Here is a 16969-nt window from a genome sequence, read left to right as displayed (position 1 = left end):
GACATTAGTGGAGTTGTGTCTCCCATAAAAGCATGAAAACTTCAAAGTGCAAATATCAAAGTGCTGAGTTGCCTGAATTCATGCCGTTGATGTCGTTTCTCTTATGAGCAAAACTCTTGACTGACTGCAGCTGGGGTGATATTTCAAAAATGGTTCGCTTTATTAAAAATAAGTGAAATTGTATCCTTTTAAACAGTAGAGTAATGAAGTGATGAAAAAGCAGTTAGGAAATTGTAGTTTTTCAGCCTTCAAGTGTGATCAACACTCATAAATGTCATTATAATAAAATAAGGGCCCTGATGGGATATTTGAGAGGATTTCTTGTTGAAATTGACTAATTGTCTAAACAGGTAACTACATTGTAAGTTGATTTTCATTAATATGCCTCATCTACCACTTTCCTCTGTTTTTACTGTTTGCAGAAAATGAACAGGTTTCAGCAGTCTAGACTTTGGAGCACCCATTTGAAGTTTACTGAAAGTCGTCGGGGAAGGAGTGGGTAGAACCACGTCATGATTCCGCAGGCCATTGCCAACAAAAAGCTTGCTGCTGCTGCTAATCCAGAGGTTTCATTCCCCGTACCCTGAGCAATGAAATAGCCCTGAGTTATGCTTCCTTTTATTTAATCCTTGTAGATGCATAGTTTCTTCAGCTATGGATATTGTGCCTGGAAACCAGTCTTCACTTCACACACCAGACCTGCCTTGGGACCACAGTTACTAGAACAGATTCAAACTCAGAGTCCTCCCTGTGTACATCAGATTTTTCTTGAAGAAGTTATTTTTAAGAGAGTAGTGATAGTATTTCCAAGCCATAGCTTGGGTTAATGGACAAATTGAAAATGTCTGCCAATACCAAGGATACTCTTGTGTATTTGAAAAGTAACTTATTATTTCAAGTTTTGTGGTTTTCGTTGTATTGGGGAGCTACCATTAGTGGATGTTTATGTTTTAGGCCATAAAACTGTCTCTGGTCTGAACAAACTGAAGTCATCTTTACAGGATGGTATGCTTAATGTATACAGAGATGAACTTGATCTGTTGCACCAGTGCAATGTAGGGTCTCCGTTTGAGTGGGGAAGGAAGCCGTATTTGGTTGAGGTGTTAGGAGGGAAGATACTGCCATCTGCTGATTTGGAAGGCCAAATGAAGCTGCCACAGGGTTTCTTATCAGTCCTTTGGGAAAGGGAGGCTATAATTAGGTCGGTAGCCACCCTCATCTCTAAAGAATGAAGTTTTCCTTAAACATGTATACCAACCCTTTTTGAAGTGAATGTCGTGCTGCATCTACCTAAAAGTATAAATCCAGTAAGTAGGGAATGGGTTCTAGAGAGTTCTACAGAAACCCAAAACAAAAATTTTTAAATGCTCAAATAATGGAGTTCTTTTTTTAAGAAGGAAGTGCAATCATTGGTGTGTAATCATGGAGATGAATTAAGCTTTATGTAATGTTCTGCAACATCCCCTCCACTCAATCTCACAGCATGGGGCTGTGTTCATAAACCTTGCGGCCCCCAGCTGCCTGCAGCACAGCTCATTAGTGTACCAAGGTATTAATTGGTTGAAAATTTTAGGGGGGACAGAGGAGCTAGAATTATGGGAATGATTCTCTCTTGGCTCTCAGTTTAAGCCCTTGAGAGGAAAGAGATCTATGTTTTAACAGTCTGTTGGGCATGGCGCTCCTTAACTGTTTAGTTAAAATTTCCGTGACTGTTTACTGGGCGACCTAGACCTTACACATTTTTACAAATTAAATACGGTGTTTTCTATATCTTAAGTTTAAATTTAATCATGTTTTAAAAATGTAAATGCAGGTGAGAGCTTAATTAACTTCTATGACTACCAAAAAAAGAAAAAAAAAAAAAAAAAAGCCAAAGCCATTCATGTGCACTACCCAGATCAACTTGGAGCCAAAATGGGTTTACTTCTGAGTACTAGTTGTCTATATGTGAATTTATAGGATTTAGCTGGTTTGTGATTTCCTTTTCAAGACTGTGTTTCCTCTTTTTTTCCTAGCTGTTTCTTCTCTCTCTCCTTCCCTGCACCCCCCCACCCCAACCCCTGGTTTTTGTTGTTGTTGTTGTTGTTGTTGTTAAGTAGGCTTCATGCCCTATGTGGAATTTGAACTGTTGACCCTGAGGTTAAGAGTCACATGCTCTACTGACTGAGCCAGTTAGGCGCCTCTCCCACCCCAGTCCCCTTCGTTTTAAAATCATGAATCATTTCCAAGTGGTAAGTGGCAGTGGTCTGTCTATTCTACCAAAATGATTGTCTCTTCATTTTAGGAAAAATAGCCTATCTGAAAACTTCCTTTGGGCCAAAAACAAAAAAACAAAACAAAAAAATGTCAATCTGAAACTTAAAGCCTTAAAAACCTGCCCACCACCCCACCCCACCAGGTATGTCAGAATGAGGCTAATTGGCTCTCTAGCTTTCTTGGTCTATTGAAATGGAAAATGGCCTGGATCAAAAATCCTGGTTTAAAAGTCACACTGTAGTGATTTAACCTATAAATACTGGTCCTTTGATCACAAAAAATGTTCCTTCACTGATTTACGCAGTATTGTTTTCATGTCCAGAGCCAAACAAAGAAAATGAAAGATACTTTTGTTAGTCATTTTTTTTTTGTCAAGTTTGAGTATTTATTCTATTTTATATCCATTTCCCCAGAAAAAAAATGTGCTGTTTGTAAAATATCTGTTTATTTGCAGGTGTTTGAAATCATATGGGAGCCTTACCTGTCTTTGTCCTTAATGGTGTCAGTAATATCTTGCACAGAGAGTCAGAGGCTGTGCTTTGGGACTGCACCTTGTAGCTGACTTTGTCTGTCTGGCTCCAGCTGTGAGTGTTTGAGTCAGCCAATCACAGTGATCAGGAACTAAAGCCAAATGCTTTGTATGTGGTATGTGTGTATCTCCTAAGAACTCGTGGAGTTTGGATTTTTACATTTTAATTTAGGGAACACTTCTGCCTTCTCTTAGCTTGTTACATGACTAGAACAAGAGAAGCCTTAACCTGTATTTCCTCCAGTTCTCAGTCCCCATTTGTTTTTGTTTTTATTTTAAAATTTTAATGAGACTAGTGCCCTCATCCCACCTCAACTCTAAATCTGTCGGGACTTAATGAAGTAGTAAACCCTCAGTGCAAAGTTTCTACCAAATAAGTTTCAACAAAACAGTTTCTTCATAATGAAAGATTTGAACAATGAATAAATCCAGTATATACTTCCATAAAAGTTTATCTTAAGTCGTAGATTCTTATTTCCTCCAAATGATTACTATGAATCTGATCTTTGGGGAGAAAAAGACTTAACTGTTTTTTCATGAGGGTGATAAGTCACACTGTCGTCATCTGTATAACCTCCTTGAGAATCTCCCAGGCCGGGAAATGAGGCAGTAATCATGAGGATTCCCAAGAACAAACCTAATTTTTATAAAGTGTTCTCTTCTCTATAAAAAGAAGGAGAGAAAGAGTTTCTTTGTGTATTTAAAACAATTATTGTTATTCTGATACATTTTAAGTTTCTAAAAAATGTGATATTAAAGTAGATGTATCCCGTTAGCAGTACCTTAAAGGCTAGAAAAAAGGGATAAATCTTCAAAAAAGTGTCACAGTACATTTTCAAATTTAAACTTGAACTCCAGTTCATCTTCAGCTTTTGTTGTGCTTTTTTAAGGCTTCTTTATTTTTGATACACAGAATGCAGTTGTACTTGACCTTTTGAAATAGAAACATGTGAGCTTATCAGAAAAAGACAAAACAAAACTGCACAGTTGTAATAATCGAATGCAATTATACTGCACAATTCAGTGATTGTAAAGTATCCTGTAATGAGCAATGTTTGTCTCCTATTTTTTGATACCTCTTAAACTTATGTCTTTCAGAAAGACAGTGCCTCTGTATGCTTTTTGTATTTTTAATGAGTGTAAATATTTGTTATATTTTTGGTTAAGAGAATGTAAAAGTACTGTTTATTATTATCATATCTACTAATACATTGGTGGAATCAATAAAGAATCTACATTAACCTTCTCTGCACGTTATTACAAATGAATGGACACAGATAACTCAAGAGGGCCAGTCTGGGACCGGCATTGGTATCACATCTCCAGATACTGGAATGATCCAATTATTGTTGACTTTGTAGTGTCTTATAAAATGCCCACCTGTTGTTTGGTTCTTACAAAGTGTGTTTGATTACATATCAAGCAATAATGGTTACTCCCATTAGGGCTTGTTTTTCTCTTACGACAGGAAAGTCTGTGGGCAGACTGTCCAGGGCTAATCAAGTGACTGCACAATGCTGTCAAGGACTCAGGGCCCTTGTCAGGACATTGATACCTCTTGACATCACCTCTGTTTTGTAGGAAGGGCTTAAGGGAAAAGGTGCAAATTTTATTAGCAAAATAGCAGCTTTTCCAGAAGCTCCACTTGGTATTTCTGCTTTTATCTCACTAGGCAGAAATGTGTCACATGATCGGTGGCTGCAAGGAAACTTGGGAAGTGAACTTTTTTTTTTTAAGTATATTTTTTTTTTGAGAGAGAGGTGGTGGGGCTGGGGGGTGGAGATGGGGGAGAGAAGGAGAGAGAGAATCCCAAGCAGGCTCTGTGCTATCAGCTTGGAGCCCGACACAGGATTCGATCCCACCAGCCACTGTGAGAGCACGACCTGAGTCGAGATCAAGAGTTGGACACTCAACCGACTGAGCCAGCCAGGCACCCTGGGATGTGAACTTTTTAGTTGAGCAATCCATGGTTCCAAATACAAGTGGGATTCCTTTCAATGAAGGAGGAAAGAATGCATGTTGAGTTGGCAGCTGGCTTGGCCCAGCACAGCATGCCTATTGCCCACTCCTCTAGGGGCAATAAACGCAGCAGCTTCTTTTACGGGATCAGATCCTAGGACCTTGGCAGAGAAGGAGGAAATTATGTTTTAGCATTCCTTTCTAAAATTTTCCCAATCTTTAGTCTGTACCCAAAGAATACTATTTCTGTGAAAGGTAGGGCTTCTTCGTCCTCCCAGCATACACACCAGGTTTTCCCAGGCTGATCCTTCCCCTAACCATTTGTGCAGGATCACTAGTTCATTCCTGTACTTAGAAAATACTAAACATGGGTGTAATAGGTTGAGTAATGGCCACCCAAAAATATCAAGCCCTAATTTCTAGAACTTGTAGATGTTAACTGCATTTAAGAACAGGCTCTTTGTAGATATAATTAAGCATTCTGAGATGAGATTACTTTGGATTATCTGGATGAGTCCTATAGGCCAACACAAGTGTCTTTGTAAGAGAGAGACAAACTAAGAAGATAAAAATAGACCTAGTGGAGAAGGCAGTGTGAAGACAGCAGATGTGGCCAGGAGTGGAAGGATGCCAACAGCTTCCAGGAACTAGAAGAGAGGAGATTGTTCCTTAACGCCTCTGGAGGACACCTTGCTTTGGACTTCTGGCCTGTTTTAAGACACCCAATTTTTGGTCCTTTGTTACTTTGGGTCCAGTAACAAAGTGTATTAGGAAACTAATACACACTACTTTATTTGTCTGATATTGGGGACCCAGAATCTGCAACCTCTCTGCCATCCTCCAGAAGCACCTGATGAACAAAGACCAGGGGTACTGGCCCCCCCAGAAGCACTCTCTATAGCCACCTTATCAGTCTGTTGTTTTTGCAACTGTTTACACAAGGGACATTCCTATCATCCTTGCCAAACTTAATATTTCTCATTTTTCTCATTTCAGACATTGTGATAGTGTATACTGGTATCTTACTGTGGTTTTAATTTTCACAATGATTAACAATGCTAAGCATCTTTTCAAATATTTATCGGCCTTTTGGATATTCTCTTTTGTTAAATGTTTTTTTAAGATCTTTTTTTAAAATTTTTTTGCTAGAATATTGAACTACAGTAGTTTTATAATGACCTGTATCTAGCAATCTTAATTCATTTATTCTAAGTTTGTGTTTCTTTTGGATTTTTCTAGATACTCCCTATCATGTGCTCATAATGGCTTTTATTTATTTCCAGTCATTTTGCCTTTCATTTCTCACCTAATTGCACTGGTCACGGTGCTGGTACAGTGTTGAAGTGGTCAGGGTGAAATTCCTTTCTTTGCTCCTGATCTCAAGGGTAAATTTTGTGATTCGCTATTGATTGGAATGACTGCTCTGGGGTTTTAATAAGTATTCTTTAGGGTGAATTTAGGGTGTTTCCTTTTATTTATAACTTGGTAAGTGGGTTTGTGGTGTACTGAATTTTGGCACATGACTTTTCTGGAATCTGTTGAGATGATCGAATTATTTTTCTTGTATCTCTTAGTGTGGTTGCTTAGTTCATAGATTTCCTAGTGTAACCCCTCCCTCTTCCACACCTCCCCCACTCCACCATTGGCTTTGCTAGAACAAACCCCACTTGGTTATGATATCTTTTTATAGATATATAAACAAGATATATAGATATATCTTGTATTTATTGATTGATTTTGCAGTATTTTACTTAGAATATTACATCTATGTTCGAGAGAGAGATGGTCTCTAACATCCCTGTCTTATAATACCCTTGTTAGGTTTTGGTATTAAGGTTAAACTGGATTCCTGGAAAGAGCTGGAAGTTATTCTTTGTCTGTTTTTTGAAGCTTATGGAAGATTGAACTCTAGCTACTTGCATCTTCCCGGACTCTCACCTGTCTCGTCAGCTCTGGAACACTGATGAGCTCCGCCTCAGTTTCTCCTCCCTTACATTACACCCTGGAAGTTTTCTTCAGGTAGTAAACTGGGGCAGAGGTAAGGCTCAGCTCTTGTTTTTGTGCTCTCGAGGATTACTGTTCTTCACTGCCCGATGTCCAGTGTCTTAAGTGGCATTGTTTTACATGTTTTCTCTAGCGTGTTAGTTACTTGAGGCATGAGGGTAAAGTGGTACTTACTCCATCTTGACTGGAAGTGGAAGTCCATATAGAAAAATTGAATATAACTGTCAGTAAATAACAGTAACAAGCAAGCACACACACCCTGCCCCCCCCCCCCCAAAAAAAGCATTTAGGATACAGAGGGTAGGAACAACACAATTAACAAACTTAATCTAATGGACTATATAGAACAGTTAATCAGCAACAGCAAAGCCTATGTTCTTTCCAGGTGAACACGGAGCACTGATCAAAGTTGACTCTTTGTTAAGCCATAAAGTAAGTAAAAAATTGGGAAAAGTTGGACTCCTGTAGAAAAGGCTCTCTGTACAAAATTAAACTAGTAACACAAACTAAAAATTAGAAGTTAAGAAATGTTTCCCCCAATAACCTGGTGGAAAGTAGGAAAAAAATTTTAATTAAAATGGAAATATGAATATCAAACCTTTTGGTTGAGATTAAAGCCTTAAAATGTATATGTAAGAAAGGTAGGCTAAAAATGAATGAAACATCCTTCTCAAGAAACCAGAATAATAACAGCAAATTAAATTCAAATAAATGGAAGGAAATAATAACAAATTAATGAAATATATAACATGACCAACAGAAGATTAACAAAGCACTAAATTCTTTAAAAATTTTAGACTAATAAAATTGCTAATCTCTTAGGGGGAATGACCAAGAAAAGAGAAAAATGGCAAAATTGTTATTAGGAATGAAAAGGAATCATTATGATTAACGTCATTAAAGACGAGACATTTAAAGTAACCAAAATGTAGATGAAATCAATTCACAGAAAAAAACAAATCTGTAACAAGGAAAATTTAGTAATCCTGTGGCTGTTAAAGGAGTTGAATCTGTCATTTTAAAAGCCTTTCCACAAAGAAAACTCAAGCCCTGGATGACTTTATCAAAAAATTGCACCAATGCTTACAGAAGAAACAATGCTTGTCTTAACAAAATGTCAGCAATAGGAAGGATTTCTTAAATAAGGTCCTCCTAAGACAACTCTAAAGGAAATGATTGATGTATTTGTCTTAAAGACAGGTTTATCTTAAGATACCATTTAAAAACACAAAAGGGGGGCACCTGGGTGGCTCAGTCGGTTGAGCGTCCGACTTCAGCTCAGGTCATGATCTCACTCTCAGTTCTGTGAGTTCGAGCCCCGCGTCGGGCTCTGTGCTGACAGCTCAGAGCCTGGAGCCTGTTTCAGATTCTGTGTCTCCCTCTCTCTGCCCCTTCCCTGCTCCTGCTCATGCTCTCTCTCTCTGCCTCTCAAAAATGAATAAACGTTAAAAAATTATTTTAAAAAAAGATAAAAACACAAAAGGCCGTATAGAGTTGGACAATGTACTTTCATTCATATACCCCTTCAAGGGACGGGTATCCAGAATATATGAAGTACATCTGTATATCAAAAGAAAAACCCTCAATAGAAAACAGGGCAAGACTTAAACTAAATTAGAGGGGAAAATTTCCATTAAACATGGAAAGTTGCTTAATCCCATTTTGAAAAACTACATCGGTTTGGAGTTCGTGTGGAACTTTAGCTCTGCTCTGCTCTATTTTGACTGTAGCAGCAGCTGATCAGGGGCCAGAACCTTTTATACTTTGTAAAAATGTGGCCTGAAAGGGGAAGTTGTGGTAAAATACATTGGGAGCCACCAGATGGCACCACACTAAAGCGTGTTTCTCGCAGTCTTTGTCTTCAGAAATGTAAGAGCGAGGTAATTTCTTAGCCGTCTTTCCTGTATGCCTGCAGTCCACAGTGAAATATTTTGAGCTCTCCTTCACAGGAGTGATGAAACTGAAACATTTCCAACTAGAAAAGAGAATTTTAGACATTCTCTTTGGAAAAACTCTGGACAGTGTGGATGCAGTGATTTCCTAACATATCATTTGTACATTTGTACATAGGATTTGGTGTTTTCCAGGGCACCTAAGGGAAATCTTCCAGATTTCCACATATGACCCAACTCTGATGACCCAATTCTGAGCAGGAAGGAAAATCAGGTAACACATAAGAACAAGTCAGATTACTAGCAGTCTACACTGAACCACTGCCTAGTCCATAGACTCCTGGCAGCTGTCTGTTCAGACCACTTGGTATTTTTCGCGTTTTTAATGTTGGCCATTTTGGTAGATATGTAACGGTATTTTATTATGGTTTTAGTTTTTGTTTCCCTGGTTATAGGGAATTGAGCTCCTTTTCATAATTTGTAGGCCATTTGATTTTCACTTTTATGAAGTACATATTTTAGTCTTTCATTTTTATCTACTTGTAGATGTTTTTTATGTATTTTGGATATGACTCCTTTATCAGTTACATCCATGACTAATAACTTTTCCCGCTCTATGGCATGCTCTGTCATAATGAAAAAGAAAAGTTCTTAATTTTAAACTGGAGAAACTGCATTACTCTTTTCCTTTATGGTTAATGCTTTTTCTGGTGTGATCTAAGAAGTCTTTCTCTGCTCCAAATTCATTAACATATTTGTGCCAATATTTTTCAAATACTTCAGTGTCTTACCTTTTAAATTTGGATCTACAGTTTATCTGGAATAGAATTTGTGCCCAATGTAAGGTAGAGGTCAGGTTCCATTCTCTCCCCTATGGATTGTTCCTATACTGTTTGTTGAAAAGATAAATCCTTTGTTGCATTGATTACAGTGTTATGAGCCAGCTGTCTATATATGTTTGAGTTACTCAGGGGTCTGTATTCTGTTTTATCACCGTATTCTTCCCTAATACCACATTGTCTTCATTGCTCTAGCAGTAAACTATATACTGATACCTGGTAGTGAAAGTTTGCTGACCCTGTTGTTTTTCCAGAATATTAGCTGTTCTGTATCATTTGCATTTCCAAATAAATCTAATGGCCAGCTTATCAACTTACACACACACACACACAACTGCAATTTTGAGGAGGGTTTTATTTTGAAATAGTGTAACAATTTGAAGGAAATTAACATATTCATAAAATTTAGTCTTCTGATCTGTGAAGCCAGTATATTTCTGCATTTATTTAGATTTTCTCTTGACTCTCACTGTTTTATTGTTTTGGTTTAACGTCTTTAATATTTTTCATATAAGATGTATTTTTTAAGTGATGTGATTTAGGGCTCCCCACCCCCCCTGCTTTACTGAGGTATGCTTGACAGATAAAAATTGTGTATATTTGAGGTATATGTCTTAGTTAGTCTGGGCTACTATAACAAAACAGTTCTGAAAGCTGGGAAGTCCAAGATCAAGGTGCCAGCAGGCTCACTGTTCTTTGAGGGCTGCTCTCCGGGTTCATGGATGGTGCCTTCTTGCTTTGTCTTCACAGAGAAGGGGCTTCTATTATAAGGGTACTAATCCCAATCATGAGGGTTTCACCCACTTGACCTAACCACTTGCTACAGGCCTCACTTCCTAATACCCTCACCTTTAGCGATTAGGATTTCAGCATGTGAATGGGGGTGGGGGCATAAGCATTCAGTGGATGGCAGCATACAACTGTACAACATGATGGTCTAATGTATGTGTATGTTGTGAAATGGTTACCACAGTTAAGCTAATTACCGTATTCATTACTTTACATACTTAGAATCTGTGTGTGTTGAGAACACTTAAAATCACCTCCCATAGCAAATTTCATCTATGCAGTACAGTATTGACTCTAGTCCCTGTGCCATATAGTAGCACTCCAGAACTTACTCATCCTGCATAAATGAATCTTCGTACCTTTTGACCAACATCTTCCCGTTCCCACACCCCTCAACTCCTGGCACCCCCCATATTCCACACGTAAGTGAGATCATGCATTCTTTGTTCTTCTTTGCCTGGCTTATTTCACTTAGCATAATGTCCTCCAGGTTCATCCATGTTTCCCACAAAAGGCTAGATGGGTTTTATTTTCTTTTTAAAGGCTGAATAATATTCCTTTGCACATACCACATTTTGCTTCCCCATTCATCAACAGATTGTTTCCAAATCTTGGCAGTTGTGAATAACACTGCAGGGAACATGGAGTTCCTGCTATGTATTCAGCCAACAGTCAGGAAGAAGGTGGAACCCTCAGTTCTCCAGGGAATGAATTCTCTCCAAATCTGGACCAGCTAGGAAGTGGCTTTTTCCCTAGGTCAGCCTCCAGATTTGAGCACAGCACAGCTAGCAGCTTGATTACAGCCGTGGGAGACCCTGAGCAGATGACCCAGCCAACGTCAGCCCAAACTCCTGACCCACTGAAATTGTGCTATTTTGAGCTGCTAAGTTCGTGATAATTTACAGCAACAGATAACCAATATTATTACTTATTCGCTGTATATTCTCTCTGCCTTAGTTAGTTCTCTTATCCACAAACAGGTTACCAGCAATAACCTGTCTGGTATTTATTGTTGCTCTGCAGATGAAGTGAGTTCACACATGTATAATCCTTTGTCAGTGCCCGGCCACCTCGCACGTGCCTGTGCTGCCACTCTGCCTGCCTGCCTGCCTGCCTGCCTGCCTCTTAACCCTCATCACACTTGGGTAGTTTTCTACCTTAATTCTTCCATTTCATCTTCTTTTCTAGAATTTCATTTCTTGACCCAAACTTGGCTGGCCAACACTCCTTTATGTAGTGGTCACTTATCTGACAAAAGCACCTCTTAGAAATATAATCAAGATGCTCCCCAAACTAAAATTGGTTCCAAATAGAAAATGCACTAAGACTATACTCTTAACGTGTTGATGAGACTCAGCACTTCACTGTTTCTAAGTTAAAACACACTGGGAGTCAGAAATTTAATAAGTGAGTGGAGAACTAGAAAGAACCATACTCCTAGCACTAAGAATGTGATGAAGGCACCCTGAGATGGAAGGAGCCTAAAAACTCGGACAAGGCACAGAGGAGCTCTAAGGTAGAGGCAGGCTGTACCCTGGGGTTCTCTGAAGGTATCACTGAACAAATATAACGTCATGTTGGGTAAGACACTCCTCTTAATACTTTCACACTTTTAAAGACATATATTAGAAATATCTAATAGTTTAAAAGATTTTTTAAAATTTATTAAATATTCCTTGTTCAACAATAAAAATAGTTTTAAAATGTGTAAAGGACCTAAAAGAAACTTCTCTAAAACAGATACACAAATGGTCAATAAGCACATGAAAAGATGCTCAACATCACTTAATTATGAGGGAAATGGAAATCATCACACTCATTAAGATGGGTACTATAAAAAATAAAATAAAATCCCAAGTGTTGGTGGAGAGGTGGAAAAATTAGAACCCTATGCCCTTGGAGGTTCCTCCGAAAAATTAATAGTACCATATGATCCAGCAATCCTATTTCTGGCTATATATCCCAAGGAATTGAGAACAGAGTCTCAGAGAGGTATTTGCACACCCATGCATGATTCACTATAGCCAAAAGGTGGAAGAAACACAAGTGTTCATCGATGGAGGCATCAAAAAATAAATTGTGGTGTGAACATAAAATGGAATATTATTCAGCTTTCAAAAGGAAGGAAATTCAGACAGCTGCTATAACATGAATGAACTTTAAGAAAAGACATTATGCTAAGGGAATTACGCCAGCAAACAAAAAGATAAACCGTGAATGATTTTGATTGTGTGGGGTACCTAATAGAGTCAAATTCACAGGCACAGAAAGTAGAATAGCAATTGCCAGGGGCTAGGCAGGAGGGAAAAATTGAGTTATGGTTCAATGGGTATAGAATTCCCATTTGGCAAGATGAAAAATTTCTGGAGATGGATTGTATGACATTGCAAATGTATATAACACTCCTGAAATGTACACTTCAAAATGGTTAGGTTTGTGTATTTTACCACAATTTTTTTTAATTGCCAAAAAAAAAAAAATCCAACCCAAGAAAAATGAACAAAAGTATTTGTGGTAGGCTGAGGGAATCAGTAGGCAGTGATGGGTTTCAAGTCCTTTGAGACCAGAAGCATGTTTAGGGCAACTGCACACACCTAAAAAACCCAAACTCCAAATGATCACTCCCCTGCATCTCATCCATAAAATCCCCTAGGGCACCAAATATCAAGTAGCTAGTCAGCACTGATATTGCACCTAGGGCAAAAATTCACCGGGAAACTTGAACTTGGGTTTTAAGTCAAGCACTTCATTTCGCTAAAACCCTCTAGGGCTTTGTCATACTAAGGAGCAAAGAAAGAAGCTTTAAAAGTAGCAATTTTTTTTGTCATTGCCAAGGTCAGACTTTAAATCTTAATTGAACTCGTGACTTCCTTTGAGAGGCAAAATAATAGACGAGATAGCCAAAGAGCTCTTTCTGTTCCAGGAGGCACGTGGAAGGGACAGGTATTGGGTTGAGGTCTAGAGATCGGCCAACGATCAAGATGCTCAGGATGGCGAGAGTTCCGGAATCCTTTGTGGCCTGCTTAGAGCAACACATCAGGCCTCCGTTCTGGCTTCTGATGGCCCCAAAGCCAGCAAATCCACTGCAGCCTGGATCTTCGGGTGGGTTCTACCGCTAAGTCATTGGTGTTCTGGGTTTCTTTTCACTATTTTTTATCTTCCAATTAAAAATGGTTTACACTAGTTACTCTTGAGCCTTGTCATGTCTCCACCTTCTGGTTTAAAGACTACTGGGGCCTGGAATGTTACTGCATCGGGGCTCCTGATGAGCATGGGTTCGAGGCTTCAGAGTCAGGTGCCCCCCCACCGCCACTCAGGTGACAGGGAAGGAGAGTTAGAAGTGTAGCAGAGGGGCTACTGTCTTTGCTGTGAAAGCCTGTTCTCTTAGAGATCATGACTGGCAGGCAGCCGACCTATGTGGACTTAACCCCAGTTCTGCCTTCTCCTTCCTTGCTTCCCTGCCTTCCCTCGTTTTAGAACATCTCCCCAAATCCCTTTTTTAAGGCAACCATTCCATCTCCAAGGCATGGTGTTCTGGTGGGATTTCAAGTGACAGTAACCTCCCCCCTCCCCCCGTGTGCACACACACACGTATTGTGTGCATGACTGCAGGTGGGCCTGTGTGAGGCCTTCCTACATTCCTTAGCATATAGGTGGAGGTCAATTCCTGTGAGCTCCCATGACACTCTTTCTCAACTACAAGACTACTACACCCAATAATTAGCTGTTTGACCTTGAGCAAGTTACGTACCCTCTCCAACCATCGGTTCCATCGGTGCAATAGGGGGTAAAAGTTCCCTAATAGGATGGTTGTGAGAATGAGCACAGCCCACGCATGCCTAGCACAAGGCTGGCCTTTACTAAGCACGTCTTCATCCCCTCCATGCAGTGGCCCAACCCTCAAATAGCCCCACAGCCTAGCACGTCCACTGAGCTTTGCTTTCCCTCCCCTGTTAGGCCAGGTCTGTAAAGGGCTTTTGGCAATCTGGAACTAATAAAAGTCTAATGAATAAACCAATCATTGAACCTGTACTGGAAATTTATCTTCTGCATTTATTTCTTAAGGTTGGAAAGAAAGCAGCGCTCTTAATTAATTTTGTACTATCTCTTTCAATAGGAGCGTATGCTGGTGATTTTCTTTTATCAGTCCCGAAATCCTTGTTTTTAGGAAATAGAGGGTCTGACGAACTTGCTCATGAACAGCCTTGAACTAGATTGAAACACCTGCTGGTTCTCTGGTTTTCTGTTCAGATTTGAGAGCTGCAAGTGGCTGGTGACAAAGGAGAAAGAAACCTCCAGTGACTTCACAAGCTACTGGGCAGAGAAAGGAGGGTGCCAATGTCATGGAAGGCAAAGAACAGACTGTTTTCTGAAAATCAGGTCAAGAAGATCATTGAGAGGTTTGTTTAATTCAAGGGAACACGTTGTGCTCGCCACTCACTGATTTCCTGGAATAACTGGCTGGGCTGCACTGGGTTTCCCCTTACTCTCTGCCCATCACGCCAGGAAAGCCCCTCGGCCACGTCACGGTTTGGCATGTGGTGTTCTTCATGTGGGATGCTCTGATGAGATTGTCTGACCCTGTGCGTGATGTCTGAGGCTTCATTTGAAAGCATCAAGTGGTTTTTCATAGCCTTCCATGATTTGTTTCCCCCAAGGCCCCTGCTCCACACTGGCCCAGTGAGGACGCTCTGTGGGAGCACTATATACTATCTGTCCAGTGAGTCGAGCGGAGACCTTGTAATGGTTTGACAGTCTGTACAGAACTCGTGCTACCTGAGGAAAGAACACAGCTTAGTCCTGAGGTATTGGGCAGTTGCTCAACAGCCTGAGCTTCTGACATGGCCTCTTTCGGGGTCTCTGGTGCTGGCAAAAGGCACGTGCCCATGTGACTTTTAATGAGATCTCAGTCCTAAAGGCATTTCTCCTGGTGTGCAGGGGTAGGTGGAGGATGACTGTATTCAAGTTCATCCCCAGGATGCATTCAGCAGGAATAGAGAGGAGGGTGTCCAGTGATTAAGTCGCTCATCGGCATTTCTCAGCTGGAGGTCCACATCTGCTCTGAGGCGTTTCTCCCTATGCACTTGATCATGCTCTGAATAGCCCACTTTGTTTCCCGTCTCTTCATTTGTGCACTCTGCGGTTGTCTGTGAGTCAGTTCACCTGACCTGTTCTTTGGCTTTCTGTTTATTTGAATCTGACTACCTTAGATAACATATTTTATAAACTTCTATTAACTTATATAAAAACACAATGTTTGTCTTTTTGTGCTTGGTGTGTGTCACCTAGTGTGGTGTCTGCAAGGTTCATTCATCCATGTTGTACGGTGGCAGAATGTCCTTTCTCGTCAAGGCTGAAGAGTATTCCTCTGTGTGTGTGCACACACAGATGTGCACATATTTTATTTTTCCATTCAGCTCTTGCTGGTCACTTGGGTTGCTTCTAACTCTTGGCTATTGTGGATAACGCTGCTGTGAGCATAGGTGTGCAGGTACCTCTGGGACTGTGCTTTCACTTCTTTGGCATATACCCCCAGGAATGGATTGCTGGATCATAGGGTAGCAGCATTTTTCATTTTTGAGAAAACTCTGTACTGTTCTCCCATGGCAACTGTACTGTTTTACATTCCCACCAGCAATGGTACACGGTCCCAATTCCTACACATCTTTACTGACACTTGTTATTTTCTGGGGTTTTTTTTGTTTTTGTTTTTGTTTTTTTTTAATTGTAGCTATCCTAATGGGTGTGAGGTGGTATCTCACTGTGGTTTTGATTTGCATTTCCTTCACAGTTAGTGATGTTCAGCATCTTTTTTGTGCTTTTTAGCCATTTGTACATTTTCTTTGGAGAAATGTCTATTCAAGTCCTGTGCCCATTTTTTGACGGTGGTGGTCATTGTTGTTGAGTTGGAGGAGTTCTCTTTTGTTTTTAATGTTTGTTTATTTATTTTGAGAGAGAAAATGTGCAAGCATGAGTGGGTGAAGGGTAGAGAGAGGAAGAGAGAGACTCCCAAGCAGACTCAGTGTTGTCAGCACACAGCCAGACACAAGGCTCGATTCCATGAACTGTGAGATTGTGACCTGAGCCGTAATCAAGAGTCGGACGCTCAACTGACTGAACCACCCCAGGCATCCTTGGAGGAATTCTTTATATATTCTGGATATATGATTGCAAATATATATTCTCCCATTCCACAGGTTATGTTTTCATTCTGTTGTGGTTTTTTGATGCAGTTGTTAATTTTGATACAGTCCAGTTCACTTTTTTTTTTTTTTTTTTTACTTTTGTTGCCTTTGCTTTTAGTGTCATATCCAAGAAATTATTGCTAAATCCTCTTGCGAAGCTTCCCCTCAAAGCCTTTCCAAAAGTTTTGTGATATTAAGTCTTAACATTGGCGTCTTCAATCCATTTTAATTTTGATATTTTGTGTAAGGTGAAGATCTGCTATGGTCTCAGTGTTTGTGCCTCCTTCCAACTGATACGTTGAAATGGCTCTTTATGATGGTATTAGTAGGTGGATCCTTTGGGAAGGCTCTGCCCTCACGAATACAACTGGTGCTCTTGGAACAGAGAGATCCCTTGTGCCCTTCTACCACGTGAGGACACAGCAAACAGGCACTGGCTGTGAAGTGAGAAGAGGGCTGTCATCAGAAAGCAACCATGCTGGCACTTTAACCTTGGGCTTCTCAGCCTCCAGAATG

General features: G+C 40.0%; 1 protein-coding gene across 9 annotated transcripts in view; it reads left to right on the top strand.

The window, feature by feature from the left end:
* RAPGEF6 (Rap guanine nucleotide exchange factor 6) overlaps nt 1–16969 on the top strand; it is a 214405-nt gene that overhangs the window by 187538 nt on the left and 9898 nt on the right. For 7 of the 9 annotated variants that reach the window (XR_007461556.1, XR_007461555.1, XR_007461558.1 and 4 more), the window contains one exon: nt 423–14668. Coding sequence is in view for 1 of the 9 variants with exons in the window: in XM_049648461.1 (XP_049504418.1) it covers nt 423–448 (26 nt within the window). In the remaining 8 variants the exon portion in view is untranslated. Of the gene's footprint in view, nt 1–422; nt 16555–16969 lie in introns of those variants that run through there. The other 2 variants (XR_007461554.1, XM_049648461.1) reach the window with 2 other exon arrangements.

This window comes from Panthera uncia (assembly GCF_023721935.1).
Source record: "Panthera uncia isolate 11264 chromosome A1 unlocalized genomic scaffold, Puncia_PCG_1.0 HiC_scaffold_17, whole genome shotgun sequence".
In the NCBI taxonomy this organism is placed as follows: domain Eukaryota; kingdom Metazoa; phylum Chordata; class Mammalia; order Carnivora; family Felidae; genus Panthera; species Panthera uncia.
The sequence above is the reverse complement of the archived record's forward strand: the minus strand, read 5'-3'. Positions and strand labels throughout refer to the sequence as shown.